The 17,197-nt window shown below is 49.2% G+C and overlaps 1 protein-coding gene across 1 annotated transcript in view; it reads right to left on the reverse strand.

Annotated features, from left to right (window-relative positions):
- Positions 1-17,197, reverse strand: part of Lrp1 (LDL receptor related protein 1) — a 77,573-nt gene that overhangs the window by 51,250 nt on the left and 9,126 nt on the right. The window contains exons 3-9 of the mRNA XM_055611970.1: positions 15,574-15,711; positions 13,537-13,656; positions 11,668-11,796; positions 11,321-11,584; positions 1,631-1,793; positions 1,323-1,545; positions 182-371 (exon numbers count right to left, since the gene is read on the reverse strand). Of these exons, the coding sequence (XP_055467945.1) occupies positions 182-371; positions 1,323-1,545; positions 1,631-1,793; positions 11,321-11,584; positions 11,668-11,796; positions 13,537-13,656; positions 15,574-15,711 (1,227 nt within the window). The remainder of the gene's footprint in view (positions 1-181; positions 372-1,322; positions 1,546-1,630; positions 1,794-11,320; positions 11,585-11,667; positions 11,797-13,536; positions 13,657-15,573; positions 15,712-17,197) is intronic.

Raw genomic sequence — 17,197 nt, forward strand, 5'->3', positions numbered from 1 at the left:
AACTGAGGACACAGAAGGGCCAGGGCATCCAGGAGGAGAAGCCAGGCTTGGTGGCATGGGACAGGTGCCTAGAAGCACTCTTGATATGAAAGGGTAAAGGATTCTCAGAAGAGCTGTGAACCTGAACTTGCGGTCCTGTCGGGGAGATGCCAGCTCTGGGGGTGCCACAGAGCCTGCTTACCTCGGGGCTGGCGCCGCTGGTGGTAAATGTGCAGGGCGCCTCCTTTGTCCACACGGGTGACAACCTGGTACTCAGTGCTGTTGAAGCGGTTCACCCGGATCACACTCGTCTTCTGCTGGCTGTTGGCGTTGTCTGAGTTGGTGGCGTAGAGATAGTTCTCAAACACAGTCAGGCCATACAGGTGCTCAATCTGAGAGAGCAGGCAGGGTTGGTCAACAACATGAAGGGGATGTTTCCTTCACCCCAACAGGCCTGTGGTTGCCACCCCAGGGCCATCATCTTTCCAGTTTCATGCTCCAGTTTTACTTAACTTGATGCTAAATTCTTGTCTCTGTTCGGGAAAACTTCTGTATGTCAATGTCCTACTCATCCTTCACAAAGCACCTCTTTAAAGAACTTGTGGAGTTTTCTAAGAGATATTATTCCCTTCTGTATTTTGCCTGTATGGTGACACTACTGTCCAGCACCCAGTGTGCTTATCAGTGGACCATCCCACCCACTGAGGATAGGAAAAACGTCCTTCACAGAATTAAGCTCCCTGCAGTCAGACACTTGCAGACAGACACTCTGACGACCATCAGATGACCTACACTTGGACCCTAACCTCTCTGTCCACCAAGAATGCTCAGGCTGACTGCAGCTTTGCAGGGACTGAGTACACACTTAAGGGTTTGCTGTGAGGCTTTCAAGGTGAGAACCAGAGAGTTCCAGACGAAGCCCCAAGGACAGCTGCACACTCAGGCGACTCCAGAAAGTAGCTTCTACCATTGAGCCCCAAGACTTCCTGCCTGGGTTCACAGGCTGCTGGCCAGTTGTGCAACCTCTGGCAAGTGACCAAACATCTTTGAACCCCGCTTTTGCCAACTGCCTGTTCATCCCCTGGGAGTTATTTTAAACATCGAATAAAAAGAAGGAAGTAAAAGGTGTCTTAAGTGACTGTTCCCATGAGATTTAGAAGCCATAATCTTCTGTGACACATTCCTGCTGGCCCCACCTGCTACCAGAAGACATGGGCTGATTCTGCTCTTACTATCCACCTTCCCAAGAGCCCGGGGATCAATTCTACCTCAAAGGTCTCCCCCTCACCAAAAGACTCTGGTTAATGGTTCCCCTGAATAACCTCAGACAAAATCTCTCTCACCAGGATGCCTTGAATGATGGTCTGCCGGCCCTTGCCCTCATAGTCTACCACTTCAATGTAGTCTAGATAGGCATCTGCCCAGTAGACGAGGCGGCTGACCAGGTCCAGGGTGATGCCGTGTGGAAATACGATCTTGCTGTCGACCAGCTTGGTGCGGTTCTGCCCATCCATGTCACAGCGCTCCACCTTCGGGATCTGCCCATAGTCAGTGAAGAAAACCTTCCTGTGGGTGTACACGCGTTAGATGGGGTGCAGGCACTTGGACCCTTCTTCCCCACTGGAGTCAGAACCCTGTCTGCCTGTCTCACCCCATGGCAGGGTCCAGGGCGATGCCTTTGGGATTGTAGAGCTCCAGGTCTAGCAAAGTGACACAGGTGTCCCCATTTCGGTTGCAGACGAAGATCCTGTCATCAATGTCATCCACAAAGTAGAAGTTTCCTGTCAGCCAGTCGATAGCCATCTGCTCCACGTCTGGAGGATGAATGAACAGCTATGTGAGATAGGCCCTCCCACAGGTGCCCGAGCCTCCTGTGAGCTCGCCTTCCTGGGACCTAATCCTCCCCCAGCCAGCTGAAGCCACCTTCCCTGGAGCTCCTGTGGGTGTCGCTGGCAGAGTCACGCTTTGATAATCTTTGTGTTTCCAAGTATCTGGTCTCTCCAAATAGCAGTCTCAGAATATACTCAACGCCCAACCCCGCCCCCAGCCCCCATCCTGGGCACAGGATTGTCATAAACAGGAGGGACTAGGTAAACATCGCTGACTGGCTGGCTGACCGACAGGCTATTCCAATTCTAATGCTGCCTTCAACAGGAAAGGGCTATCTTATAGTGACAAGAGGCAGGAGGATAGGCCTATCAGGTCACCCCAATATTTTCTTTTTTGATCTGCTTTTACTTGAGATAAGAGCACCCAAAGCAGCACATATCTTTGGTTTGGGCCTGACTTACATTCGTTTTACATGGTAAGTCTAATTATTTCATACTAGCAAGAAGCACTGGCTAGAAGCTGTACGTGTTGCATTAAATTTAAAAAAAAACAAAAAACAAAAAACTGGAAAGCAGAATGTTGATAAATGAACTCAGCTTGGAGAAAAATATTTCAAAGTATTAAGTCCATACAGCATGACACAAGATTGATGGAACAGGGTTGAGATTCAGTCACGTGAGTTGAACTGCCCCTTCTTGCCCTCACATCCCTGTTTCTTTTGTGTTATTCTGCAATTCCATCACATCCCAAAGAAGCACAGGAGGAATGAGAAACATATGAGAAGCATGGTAGGAAGAGCCAGGAGGAAGGTGAAAATAAAACCCTTAAGATAAACCAGGAGAAACAGGAAGAGGAGCTTCTGGACAGGGCAGAGCAGCTACCACAGTCAGTCTAAGCCATGAAGGAGGAGGGTGAGGCAAGGGTGTTGAAAATATGGGGACAAGGACAACTGCTGGCCTCCTTCCCAACATAATCCTGGCTTCCATGCCCCTCACTGACCCCTTTCAAATACACCCTCGGAAGTGATGCAGCTTGCAGGCTGGGATAGTCCTAAGGCAGAGACTTGTATCTGCAGCATTTCAACAAGTAGACATCTTTTTACTACTTGCCTGTAGCTGAGGTTTCTCCCACACTATCCTACTCAGCCCCACAGCTACAGGTATAATGATGAGCTCACTCAACTCATCCTAATCCCCTGGTCTCCCCACAGGGATCCAGGAGCTGTTTCTTAATAGTGAGATAGTGAAAGAGGGTACAGGAAACAGGAACGTGGCATCCAGGGAAGTCGGCTGGCCAGGGCCACTGACTCACAGTCACAGGACTGGAGGCTGGAGGGGGCGGGGGAAGTAGTCACTGGAAGGACTCATAAATGGTTTCCTCTTCAGGTCCCATTTGGTAAGCCCTACCCTGAGACGACTGGGAAAGAGGTCAGAGGTATGAGGTATTACCCCAAGTGCTGACACATTCCCAAACCCAGCTGCTCTGTCCTCTGGGCTCCCAAGACTTCTTGGGAGAACAGGGCAGATGATCATGAGGAACAGAAAGCTCAGTGCAATAGTTTAAGGCAACCAAGCCGCCACACACTTGGTTACCACAGAGAAACCAGATTAAAATGAAGGAGCTGGGCCGCCTCCAAAGGAAACTAAAGTCCCAAAGTAGAGACCTTCCTGCAGCTCTAGGCAGCCAGCAGGGCAGCTGAAAACCAACAGGGCTGTGTGCCCTTTACTTGGTGGGCACCGCAGGGGTCTGGGGACTGCTGGCATGTATGCAAGATTCATCAGTCAAATCTGTTTTCCCAGCACCAGCTGGCTCAAATGGCCTTCTCTGCAACTTCCTCAGGCTTCCCTGAGTCACCGCCCAACCCTAGGACTGGCAACACCCTGGCCCTGCTCCCCCATCCACCCTTGGCAAGAGGGAAAGAGGAAGGAGCCTGCAGGGACCTGATGCTCTGCTCCCAGATGCAGCTCCATCCTCAGGCCAAGCCTCAAGATGGGGGCACCTGTGTGAGAGCCTCTCTCCTGGGTTGTGTTCCCTCCCACTTTGGGGAAAGGATATTGACAGTCCTTGTGCTCGTGTGTCTGCCCTTGGCTGGGCTCCCCTCACATCCCCAAAGGCCAAGCAGGGTCCCACTCAGCAGGCCAGTGAGGAGTTAGCGAGAACTGACGTCTCCAGCAGGCCTGGTCTCCCCTTTGGTATTTTTGCAGCTGGAGATTATTAGTCGTAAGCAAAACTCCTTTGTTACCCAAGCCCGCTCTACCACATTATTTTCATCTCTCTTAAAGTTCAGATTCCTTCGCTCCCCCCACCCCCAGCAATCCCCAGCCACAGGCTATTACTCCAAAGCTGCGCAGAGAGGGAATACTGGGAGTGGACGTCCTTCCTTACTGTCCAGGAACCTATGGGGTACTGTAACCTGGTTCAGTTGAAGCCCTTGGCTTTGCCTACAGAAGCTGAGTATTCCTGCCCCACAAACCTGAACAGTTTGTACACATGATGGGCAAGCTGAGCACAATACCAAACATTTATATGTAGTCTCAGCACTCAGGAGGTGGGGGAAGGAGAGTCGGGAGTTTAAGTCCAGCCTTGGCTCCATAGTGAGTTCCAAGGCTAGCGGGGCCGACATGAGACTTTTTACCAAACACCAAACAGAGGCTGGAGAGCTGGCTTGGTGGCTAAGAACACTTGCTGCTCTTCAAGGAACCTAGGTGTAGCTCCCAGCACCTTTATCAGGGGGCTCACAACTGCCTATACCACTAGCTCCATGTATGCAGCTACACACGATGCACAGAAACTTATGCAGGTGCATATACAGGCACATAAAAGTGAACAAATAAATCTAAAAAAGAAAAAAGAAAAACTGCATCCATCCAAACAAACCAAAACAACCATAGAGCAAAGACCCTGAAGGGTAGAGGTTCCTTGTGCTGCTTGGCCCAGAAGAACCTCCTGCCCTCCAGAGGAGCTCTGGCCAAAGGCTCAAAGCCCTAAGACAGAAGCAAATCTGACAAACACAAGGAGAGGAATTATGGAGCTGAGGGAGGAGTTTGGTGGTGGTCTAGCATTGAAAAGGCAGGGATATAGCAGAGAGGGGTGGGGAGTTAGGACTTGAGCAGGGTGAATGAGTCAGGAGAGAAGACCACAGCCCGATTGTGTCATCAAAAAGGACTTTCAGTTCCAGGCCCAAGAATAGACGTGGGTGAGTGTTTGCAAGTGCGGCTGTCCACTTGCAGCCCCAGCCCCGGAGCTCAGCACATACAACTCCAATTTTTCTCAACTTCTCCATCATCCACGTTGCTTAAGAGGTATTTCTTAAGTAATGGCTGCTTTCCTAGAAACATGGCTCTCAGCAGACTCCCAAGAAGATCTCAGCTTCAATGACATGATTTCAGTCACATCCTGTAAGCTAAGGAGAGCTGGATGCAGGAAGGGATCCAGATAAATTCACACACCCAAAGATTACAGAGCATGCACCAAGTCCCTCGATTATGGTATATCGCCAGAGGACATACTGGGTTCTGGTCCTTATTCTAATTTGTTCCACACTTTTTCCTATATTCTGCTGGTCTCTGAACACTGGTCTGAATTCTGGTTCTCTCAACAGGCAAGTCACTTAACACCTGTTTTCTCATCAATAAATGGAATGTTGTATTTGGGGCACATAGCACGTGCACACTCCACCCTCTGGCCTCAGTCCTTCCATCAACCTGTGGCCTTCTGACTAGAGACGGGCACTGGGGCGGGCAGAGTATGCACCAGCTACTGCTCTTGCTCCACACCGACCCTGAATGGAAGGAGCTCTCCCTATGTGGAGAAACTTTTCCTATTGGAAGGAAATTTACCCACGTGAAGGAGCTCTCTGTGCTAGAAGGAACGTGCCTTTCCTCACAAGCTCCAGTAACTCCAGGAGCTCCTTCGTCATGACTTTCCACCTGACTGCAGATGTGAGGAAAGCAGGGCTTATCTTTCCATTTCCCCCTGGTGCCAGACACACATGTATTGAGTGGTTTAACAAATATTTACTGAATACCCAGTTCTCCCTCTGCTGTCCCAGAGCCAGAGCAGCCTTTCCCTCCCCTTCTCTGGCCTTGGAATACTCTAGGACATTGGCAGAGGACAGTTTGCAATCCCAGTGAGGGATATGGTCAGTGAAGCGGGCCTGGAAGGTTTTACTAAATAACATGGTCTCATGTTCCCATTTGCTACCAAATCCTGACTTCAGCTCTCCTTGTCCCGCCAGCAAGTCCAGAATTTACCCATTACTTATTCCCCTGAGCCCCCTTCCTCCCCACCCCCCTTGCTTGTCCATCCAGCCAGGATTCCATGGATGAAATGCCTGGATCTGCTCTGCCTAGCTTAGGGTCTTTGCACAATTGAGAAATTCTCACTGGCTCTGAAATGTCTGTCTTGCTTAAGTTACTTCCTTTGGCTTGAAAACAGGGAAGACAGAGCTGGGGGTATGCTGGCTTGGGAGGCAACTTCAAGGAGACAGCAGGGGAGGAGAAGACCAAGCTGGATCCCGGCCCAGAGACACAGGGCTGGTGCTGGCTGGGAGAGGAGGAGCAAGAAAGTGCTGTTAGTGACTAGGAAACCAGGAAGGGGGGTGAGAAGCCACGGTGTGGGGGTCCTGGGCTAGTGGACAGAGTGGCTAGACCTCCTTAGTACCATGACATCCTATGGAAGTCGGAAAGGCCAAAGGAGGGAGTGCCTTCACATGTGAACTCTGGAAAAATGTTCCATTTTGGTGTTTTGTGCAAGTTTTGTTTTGTGTTTTTCCTTCTGTAGCTCAGGCTGGCTTGGAATGCATTAACCATCCTCCTGCCTCTGCCTTCCATGTTGGGACTGCAGGTATGAGCCATGATGTCCAGCTTCTGAAGGATTCTGCAAACAGCATGGAAGGTGTGAGGATGCAACTCCCTCAAGAAAAATCACTATTCCATTTCCTTTGTGATTTTTAAAACATATTCACCCACTCCACCACTAAAAAGGTGGATAGGAGGGAGAGAAAAGCAAAGGTGGTCAGCTGGGCTTAAGGACTTGTTCTGCAAATCTGGTGCCTGTAGCACTGGGGTCCTTTTCCAGGCCTTCTCATCTCATGCAGCATATCTCAGGAGAGACACCCTGGCCTAAGACAACTTCAAATGCTCTTTCCTTCCAGTCCTCTACCTGCAGCCTCACCTGCCCTGAGCCTCATCCTCCTTACAGTGGAGACAGCCTCAGAAGAGGGATGGGAACATACCAGAGCCCTTCAGCAGAGGAATTTAAGCTGAGGAGGGGTGGGAGAGGGGTCGGTAAACTGGACCACTTGTCCTACTCAGGGCACCAAAGAGGTAGAGCAGGCTCTGAAAATATCAGGCCTGTTGACCCTCTTGGGACTCAGCTTGAGAACATTAGTCCTTTGAGTATCACTTACAAAATATGTATATGTATGTATGCATATATGTATATAGTTATAATACTATTTATTTACCATTTTATATATCATAGATTTAAAGCTAAACATAGTGGCTCACACCTACAACCTCAGCACTTGGAAGGCCAATGAAAGAGGATTATAATGAGTTTAAGGCCAGCCTGGTCTACAGAGTTTTTAAAAGCTAACTAATTAGGGATAGAGAGATGGTTCAGTCAGCGGTGCTAATCCCTAGGCATGAGGATCTGAGTTCTATTCCTGGCAAACACTTTAAAAGGCTGGTTGTTGTTGAATTTGGTAGTGGCACATGCCTTTAATCCTAGCACTCAAGAGGCAGAGGCAGGCAGATTTCTGTGAGTTCAAGGCCAGCCTGGTCTACATATAAAATTCCAGGCCAGTCAGAGCTACACAGCAAGTCTTTGTCTCTAAAAAGTTTTTAAAATGTGGTACACAATGGCAGTGCACACTTCTAATCCAGGCACCAGAGAGGCAGACACAGGACACTGGAGTATCGCTGGTCATCTGGTCTACCTGAATCAGAAAGCTCCAGGTTCACTGAGACCTTACCTCAAAAAACAAGGCAGACAATGGGGCTGAGGCAATGGCTCAGGGGTTTTGGGCACTTGTTACTCCTCAGGACCCAGCGTCTAGATGATGGCTAACAACTATCTGTAACTCCAGTTCCAAGGGATCTGATGTCCTTTTCTGGCCTCCTTGGGCACTAGGCATGCATAGACATTCACACAGGCAAAACATTCATACATATGTAATAATAATTAAAAAATAAGGTAGAGAGCTTTGGAGGAAGACACCTAACATCAACTTCTGGCCTTTGCATGCATGTGCACACACACACACACACATAAACGCACAAGTGCACACACATATACATGCCCCAAGAAGTTAATAATAAAATTATAGTATAGGAATTTTCTAAGATAATGTCAGATAAGGACGTAGCTGTAAAGCTAAACCTTACAACTGGGGCCTAGAGGCAGGAAGGATCGAACTTTAAAGCCAGCCTTGGCTGTGTAAGGAGCTGGAGGTCAACTTGGGCTGCACAAGTTGTCTTAAAAACACAAAACAAATCCTGTTAAGAGGGCTGGCAAGATGGCTTATCTGCAAAGCCTGAATTAAACCCCCAAGACCCACACAAGACCCACATAGCGAAGGGCTCACACATGTTGTCTTCTGGTTTCCATGTCTCCCATGACTCATGTGTGCACCAATGCACACACGCACGCACACACACAGTAATTAATAAAATATAAAAAATTAAAACCATTAACAACATTGTTGGGGTTTTTTGTTTGTTTGTTTGTTTGTTTTAAGCTTGCACATGCTGAAATGATCACAGCCTCTCTGGAAAAACTATGAACACTCTCAAAAGGAAAGAATTATTTATTTCCTTATCTTTTAAAGTAAGGCTCTTGCTGTATTCAGATGTGGGCTCAAGTGATTTCTCTGTCCTCAAGGTCAACTCCACTAGTCCTTTTTTTCCTTTTCAGGACTGGGAATGGAACTCAGGGCCTGCCATGAGCTGCACTCGCAGCTCTCTTCCTGCCCTTCTGCTCTGACCCATTGTGGCCTGGAAACCTCAGGTCTCCCAGGTGAGTAGGCAGAAGTGGGTCTGAGCTGTAGCTAAGATGAAAGAAGAGAAAGCCACCCCAATCTAGGACAGCACAACCATGGGCCTAGGGAAGATGGATTTAGTAGCCTGTGCCATCTGAAGGATGAAATAATGGGCCTTGGAGGGGCCCTTGGAGGCTCTCAGGATGCAGAGCAGACTGGTCCCCATGCCTCAGGGCCCATGTGAACAGGTTCCCTTCCCAGCTTCCTTCCTTCTTTGTATCTATTTCTGGTGGCAGAGGTTTCTCTGAGGCAGGCTTCCCCCATCTCTCCATACCAGCAGGCTGTCCTCACTGGCTCCCCACCTCTCAAACATAAGACATACACCCCAACTTCCCAATCCCCCTTTCCCACTATCCAGCTTTGGGCATGTCCCCAAGAGTTTCAGAGAGGTCAGAGTCACAGGGAAGATGTAGAGGATTGCAGGGAGAGTCGCCCTCGAGAACTGAAAAGGCAGAAGGTGGTAGACTTCTCCTTCATCCTCTAGGGAGCTAATAACAGGACAGCAGCCCCCTGTGCAGGTGTGTAACCTGGTCTCCTGGAGCTCCTGACCCCAGGGCAGGCCTCCTCCCGAGGAAGGGGACTTACCAGGGTTGGGGGAGGGTGTTACAGAGGCATTTCCGACATTCTCAACCCAGGGCCCATAATTAGTTTGTGGGATGAGAGCAAACAACCATCCTCAGGGTGACAACCAGACACTCTGGCGTCAGGAGTGGGGGCAGGGATGAGGTAGGGAGGAATAGAAGCTGGGGCACACAGGAACCCACTCATTCTCCCCTAGAGTATTTTCACCAAGAACGTTGGTCTCTTTCAGATCCCTGGACTCTGTCCCAGAGGCCCAGTGAAGTCCCAAAGCCTGAGAGGCAAAGCCAATCTGTTTGCCAAGGGAGGGTATCTACCCAAGGTACTTCCTGCTTCTTTGGGGAGGAAGTCAGGAGAATGGGCCAGGCCATGGCAGAAGTTCAGAAGGTTCTCAGAGGGCACGACATAGCCACCTACCCAGTGTACCACTGTCTGGCCCTGAGGCAAGGGGCAGCCACTGCCAAATCTCTTCACCCAAGCAGGCCTGTTGAGTGGGATGGTGAACAGGAACACAGAGCGGGCAATTGTCTCTAATCTCTCCATATAGGGCTCCTTGAGCTGCCCATCCCTCAGGTGCTTGGCAAGTCTTTGCCGTGCACTCCAGAAAGACAGACATCCAATCACAGGTGAACCTTGAACACTAATAGCTCGGGGCAGCTGGAGGCTGATGCTTGAGCAGTATCCTAAGGAGTTCGGGTTCCTCTGTTCTCCTCCATCCCCTCAAAGGACCCTCTCACTCAAACTGAATCCTTCATAACCTCACAGAACCTTTACTTTCTATGGGGGAGCCTCACAGGCCCAGAAGAAAGAAGCTTATAGACTTACTACAAAATCTGGGGATACACCCCACCATAGAATGCACACTTAGCATCTGCCACTGAGGCCCCTGGTTTCAGCACCAGCATCACCAAAAAACAAAATAAAACAAAAACCTGTAAGGACCCAAAGTTCATAACCCAAAGCCTCATTAGTAAGGGCTTTATTAACCACTAGTTTTTACTTCAGTTTACCAAATCTGGACAGAGTAGTGGCAACCTCTTATGCAATTTAGGGAACCAAAGTTGAGGCGAGTAGTTCTGGTTTATTCAAGGTCAGAGATCCAGTTGCCTGAGGTCTAGGGACAAGTCAACCACAGGCCAGATCCCTCCCCTCAGCCCTATGTGGCTTTTCGGGGAAAGTGACTGGGCCAGCTGTTGACTATGAGGCACTTTTTGTTTGTTTGTGTGATGGTGTCAGAGTGGATGTGGAGCCAGCAATGCAGGAGCTGGTCCCATGATAGCCTGAATGGGAACGGCCAGCATATCCTAAATGCTCAAGTAGCCTGTGGCTCTTCCCTTATTCTCATTGACTGCCACTGACCAGAAATAGGCTCAGGTTCTTGGCACCTACCCTGAGGAGCGAAGTCCTTTCTGGACACACTCCTGAGGGTAAGAGCACTTCATGGAAGCCCAAACCAAGCCAGGCTCAGGCTCCTCAGCCCTCTGCTACTTAACAACACCTCTCCCCTACCCTTCTTAGTTTTTCCCCTAGTTCCAGCTCCTGCTGTATGGGAACCCCCCTCTGTAGTGTCATCCACACTCCTCTTTAAGAGATGGGACAGTCCCTGCTCTCTGGAGAGTGACCATTCATTGCCCTCTTCACTTCTCTGCTGAGGCCTCCCTTAGACCTGAACCAGATGTGAACCAGCCATCTAAAGACAGCTCAGAGTGTAAGGGAAGAATAGCCATCACTCTGCTTCTGCTCTAAAGAGGCATAAACCCCTGTCTCAGCCTCTTTCAGAGGGATTTTGATTGGCCTCCTGCCCCAAAGAGGGCTTATTCTGTCTAATTTTTCCAAGTAGGGTCACTCTTGCCCATCTCCCCGCTCTCCCCTGCCCTCTGAATGACTCACGGTGCAGACTGAGGGAGATGTTGATGGTATGCTCATCCACAAAGCCCTTCAGGCCAGGCATCCGGGCACACTTGAGCTGTGTCTGGGCAGCACTGTCCCCGACATGCACCCAGCACACGGTCTCGTTGGCGTAACTGAAGTCCATGGCAGTGGTCTGTCGGGTGCTGGTGGGTGTGATGGTCGACACCTGGGCTCCACTCAGGTACGTAGCTAGGATGTTCTGAGAGTTGGCAATCAGTAGCACTGGGGGCCGATCTACTGGCTCTGAGGATGGGACAGAGAAAGGGCAGTTGGGACATCTGACTTTTGAGATCCCTGGCTCTGTGGCCATGGGCAGCCCCACCCACCATTCTTGGCCTTGCAGGAGCGGTTGTCGGGTTGCAGCAGGTAGCCTTCCACACAGCCACAGGTGAAGGAACCGTCTGTGTTGGTGCAAAGCTGGCTGCAGGTGCCATACACTGAGCATTCGTCAAAATCTGCCAGGAGAGACAAATGAGAAAGCGGTTGTTCTACTGCAGCCTTCAGATACCCCTAGCTGACTGACAGGATTGATTCTAGTTCTGAATGTGCAAACATCCTGCCCAGCAAACACAGCTTTGGAATTTACTCTGCTCAGTCATGTGCGCTATCATCCAGAAAACATTTCTTGGATGGCAGATGGGGCAGGTATGGAAGACACAACAAAACTACATTAACAGCAAAACTACATTATTGTCTTCATGAAACTTACCTTCTGGTAATAAATAGAAGGCTGATGTTATAATAAGGAAAATCTTAGGCTTAGAGGAGATAGTATAACAGGAGATGGCTATTGGTGTTGAAAAAAGGCAAAGTGGTGTACATCAGTGGCAGGGCACTTGCCTAGCATGTGCAAGGCCCTGTGTTCGATCCCTAGCACCACATTAAAAATAAAAGGCAAGGTGTTGCAGAGATGGCTCAATGGTTAAGAACACTTACAGCTCCTCCAGAGGACCCAAGTTCTGTTCCCAGCACCCACATGATGATCTAACCATTAGTCATGCCAGTTTCAGGGGCTCCTACACCCTTTTCTGAGTTCTTCAAGCACCAAGTATGCATGTGGTACCACACTCATACACATAAAAACACTGGACAGACAGTTAAGAACCATCTCAGTGCATAAGAATACTTGTTGCTCTTGCAGACAACCTGGGCTCAGCTCCTAGCACCCAGACGGTGGCTCACGGTCATAATGCTGATCCCAGGGTTCCGACCCTCTCTTCTGTCCACAGGCATCACGTATGTGTATGATACACATACACATATGTAGGCAAAATACTCATACACATAAAAAAGGAAAGAAAGAAGGGAGGAAGGAAGAAAGGGAGCAAGCAGAACAAGGCAGATGCAGTAGTGCAACCTAGAGAGGCCAAGAATAGCTGTGACAGTAGAATCTGTGCAGACTTGAGGCAGGCAGTTTAAGACAGAAACGTTTACGCTGTTTGTGACAGAGAAAAATTGGGAACATCTTACTCATCAATAGGGAAATGGTGAAGTAAACTGTGGTGAGAGTAACACGTCACAGTGGTTTTTAATGAGTGAGGTAAATCTCGGCATCCTATCATGGGGGTGGGGGGAGAGCCCCAGGACTTACTGAGGAGTGAAAAACATTGTAGGTGATACCTACCTTGTGGCATTACTTATGGAAAAAAAAAAACACACACACATAAGCAATACTTCCAGTTAGATTTTTGGTGAGAACATGGATACAAGAGAGGGCTTATAAAGGGGCAGGGTGCCCCGCTAGAAGATTTGACCCTCAGGGAGATGGGAACAGTGTAAAGAAACTGTTTTTTTTTTTTGTTTGTTTGTTTGTTTTGTTTTTTTGTTTTGTTTTGTTTTGTTTTTGAGAAAGGCTTTTACTCTGTAACCCAGGCTGGCCTGGAACTCACAGCAATTCACCTATCTCAGCTTTTCAAGTCCTGGAGTTACAGGTGTGAGCCACACCATCTGGCTAATGTTTTAATTTTAAATTTTTTTACAGCAAAATTCACATGCAATCTACTTTTTTCTTTTTTTTTTTTAAGAACTTTCAAAGGTCTGCTGAAAGCAGTGTTTAGTGCTGGCAGTCACACCAGGCCTGGACTGCCCCTTGGACCCTCATTTTTTATTTTCCTCCCCAAGCCCAGGCCTGCTTCTGCCCATCTGACAGCCAGCCCCCTCATGCACACATCGCACACACAGTTGTGTTCACATACCTTTGCAGGTCTTGCCATCTACCTGCAGCTGGAAGCTGCTGTTGCAGTAGCATGTGGACCCACTGGGTGTGGGGACACAATGGTGCTGACATCCCATTCGAGAACAGTTGACCCGGAGCTCTGCATAAGGGCAGGACAGACATACTCAGGTCACTCCAAGGCAGCACCCCTCCTCCACCTCCAGTCACCCTTCAGAAACTGCTTTGAAGTAAAGGCTACCATGTCCGAGAAGGAGGGGACTGAGGAAGCAATGGCAGTATTTTGCAAAGCCCAGAAAGGGCCTCCACAGCAGGTACAAGATCACATAGTCAACTGCAACTTGGTACTGGCTCTTCCTGCTCTGTCTCCCGGGACATCTGTGTCTTCCCGCTAGGATGGGTTTGGATATTTCGATAGGATCAACAGGAAGGGACAGTGAAGCTTGTCCCTTTCTTGCCCATTTGCACCTAAAGGGAGGTTTTACGTGAGCTCCAGCTGAGGGTGAAGAAAGGGCAGGCAATGCAACTGCTTTTGTATTCTGGCCTAGAAGTGCTGTTCTAAATCATCTTTGAGCTCTGGGGTTGGGGGGAAGTGCTTGGAGGAAAGACCCAGAGTCCAGATGGAGGAAGAAGAGGAAAATAAAACGAGTTCCTCCTTCTGCCATGACCCACTTCCACAGGGGAGACAGGGAGTAAGACAGGGACAGGGTGGGGAGAGGTGAGAACAGTGCCCCCACCAGCGACCCAGTTAAGGGCTTGATTGGGGCCAGGCGACTAGGCCACAAAGACCCCTTTGTGCATGCGCCTCATTCCCTCACCTAGGAGGGAGCAGCTTGAGTAGCTAAGGTGTTTAGGGCACTAAGCCTGCCAGGAGGAGCTGGGATGAGGGGCAGGCCTCCGTTATTCCTTCTGCCCACCTCTGACCAGAGAGCCTAAATGTGCAGCTTTTCCAGGCTTTTGCCAAGAGTGCAAATGTTGCCTGCTGTGGGAAATCTAGAAAAGAAGGCTTGGGGGAAGGGTTCCTCTAATACTGGGGGAGGTCCAAAGTCAAAGTTTTGTTTAAGAAACTAAAGGCATTCAAGAAGGGGGCAAACCTGGGCATACAGTGTTGGTTAATACTGGACACAGGGCTGAAGAGAGCCCGAAACTCTCTTTTCGTATCTCATCCCAAGAGCTCCAGATGAAATCAGCCAAAAGAAAGGAGAAAAAAAATAGTCTCCCACAAACCCCCTTGCTCCACAGTCCCTGCCTAAGTGAAGGACTCCAGATGTGTCGCCTTCCACAAGCAGATGTTTTCTGACATGTGTATGACACATGACGCTGGCCTCACCCCACTCCCATGACTGCCCTCCTCAAGGCCTGTTTCCTCTAGGCCCAGAGCCCAGGGCACAAAAAGAGAGGCTACTATTTCTCTAATGGCCGGGCCTGGAGCTTTGTCACTTTCCACATCACGATTCCTCTCAAACTGCCACCACAGCTACGAAGTATGACTTGTCACAAATGCTCCCTCCTCAGACCACATGGCTTTCCTGTCAACCAGCTCCAAGGATGCTGGGGCTGCCGGGAAAGGAAAGACCACAGCACCTTCTGTACCCCTCCAAGATTCACAGTTCTGGAGGAGCCTTCCAGGGCTCAGGATCAGTGAAACAAACCCTCAGTCCCTAGCTACCCTAACTCTGAGCACAGCACCTCTGTTCCTCTGTGCTCACACTCAGGAGTCAGACAGGAAAGCTTTTAAAGAGAGGAGTCCACTACTAAAAACAAACAGTGTAAAAGTGCTGGGTTCTCATTTACTAGTTAAACTTGAAAAGAGGGAGTGGCTTGACCAAACACACATAGCTAATCAGCTCCAAAGCTGAAGTCCATAGGGCTGTTGATCGATCTCCAAACCTAAGGGGCCCACAAATTTCACTGACAAATCTGGGTGTGGAAGCAGAACAAGACCTCATACACACTGAAGCTCAAGACTGTCCTTGGATGATGAACTGGCCACCCCACCCAATGTTGAGTGAAGAGATGGAGTATCCAATGACATGGGAGAGAGTGTGGGAGCCCTTACCTCGGCAGTGAGCACCCTCATCTGAGCCGTCCATGCAATCTTGGACTCCATTGCAGAGACGAGACATGGGAACACATAGCTCAGTCCCCAGACAATTGTGCTCATTTGGTTGGCATCTCTGGGCTTTACTCTGTGGACCTGGAAGCAAACAGAAGTGAAGGCATGACGGAGCTGCCTGAGTAGCTGTCTTCTCATCTCTGTCTCTCATCTCACCTCAGGTGGCTAGGTGAGGAATACGAGACCGGCATTTTAGGCAGCTGTGCATTTTAGATCTCAAAAAGTCTGAGGGACTGGATAGACCCTTCTACCTGCAGCTATACCACTCACAGCAATAGCTACACATGTGGGGACAGCTGTGTGAGCAAGAAAGCTAGGGCCTACTTCTGAACACTCCATGCTTATCGACCCTACAGTCTCAATGTTCTATAATCAGGACACAGGCAGAAGGCAGATGTGGAATGTTTTCATGAGCTTAAGAAAGCACAGTCCCTGGCAGAAAGGAGCTCAAATGATAAACAAACACACACAAACTACCTCTCTGTGTTTTCAGAGCTCAGAGCTAGGTGTTGAGTGAGGCACAAAGCCTAGAAGTGAGACAACTCATGTACACAGCACTGGCCATATGCAGCTCCCACTGTTAAGTGTGCTAAGGTAGCACTACACATCAAATATCAAGAGGGCAAAAGAGCTCTCAGAATCTCTAATAATGTTTCTAGTACATTTGATAAAAAATATTCAAATTAATTTAGCTGTTTCTTTTGTTGTTGTTTTGGTTTTGCTTGTTTGTTTCCCCTAAGACAGGGTTTCTCTGTGTAACCTTGGCTGTGCTGGCTTCACTTTGTAGACCTGGCTGGCCTTGAACTCACAGAGATTCCCTTTGCCTCTGCCTCACCTAGGAATCTGCTAGGATTGCTGTTTCCTTCTTTAATGTGGCTACCTGAAAATTCAAAACTGCATATGTGACTGATACTGTATTTCACCTAAACAGTATTGTTTTAGACTTCCAGCCCTGAGCAAAGGCCTAATGGAAAGATGTAGAGAGGTCAAAAGTCAGTAGCCTACTGACAATAAATGAGAGGCCTCATCTGTGCCAGTGCTGGCAGAGTCAGACAGGCACTGCCTGTGCAGGGGACAGTTTGTGGGCAGGGGAGTTTCCATACCATTCTTCGAGCCTGCCTGGGTGTACACGTGCCCCTGCCACTGCCTGTGTTTGGGCGTCTGTCTTCCTGCGTGTTTTTGTGCAGCCACTTTTAGGAGAATGCACATGGGCTATACAAAACTGCCTGAGCCTTTGTCTCCTGGGTGTTTGTGTATCTGTTTTGGTCCAGGAGAATGCATGTGTATGAACACATGTGAGGGGATTATATAAGATGGGTTTTGCATCAAGCTGAAGGAAAGATGAACAAGAGTGTGTAGTCTAGTCCTCTACTCGGCTTTCTATCCTTCCAACACACAGGCGCAGGGTCAAACATGTGGAAAGGAAGTTGTATAGACAAGACGAGGCTCCAGACCTTAAACCTTAGCTCTCACTCCCCAGGGCAGGATGTAGGGGTGAGGAAGAGGAGAGCAGGTAGCTTCATTTCCACCCTAATAGTACCCTTAATAACCATGGCTGGAGGCATGG

The sequence above is a fragment of the Psammomys obesus genome, unplaced genomic scaffold, assembly GCF_907164565.1.
Source record: "Psammomys obesus unplaced genomic scaffold, mPsaObe1.curated_primary_1811, whole genome shotgun sequence".
NCBI classification, from domain to species: Eukaryota; Metazoa; Chordata; class Mammalia; order Rodentia; family Muridae; genus Psammomys; species Psammomys obesus.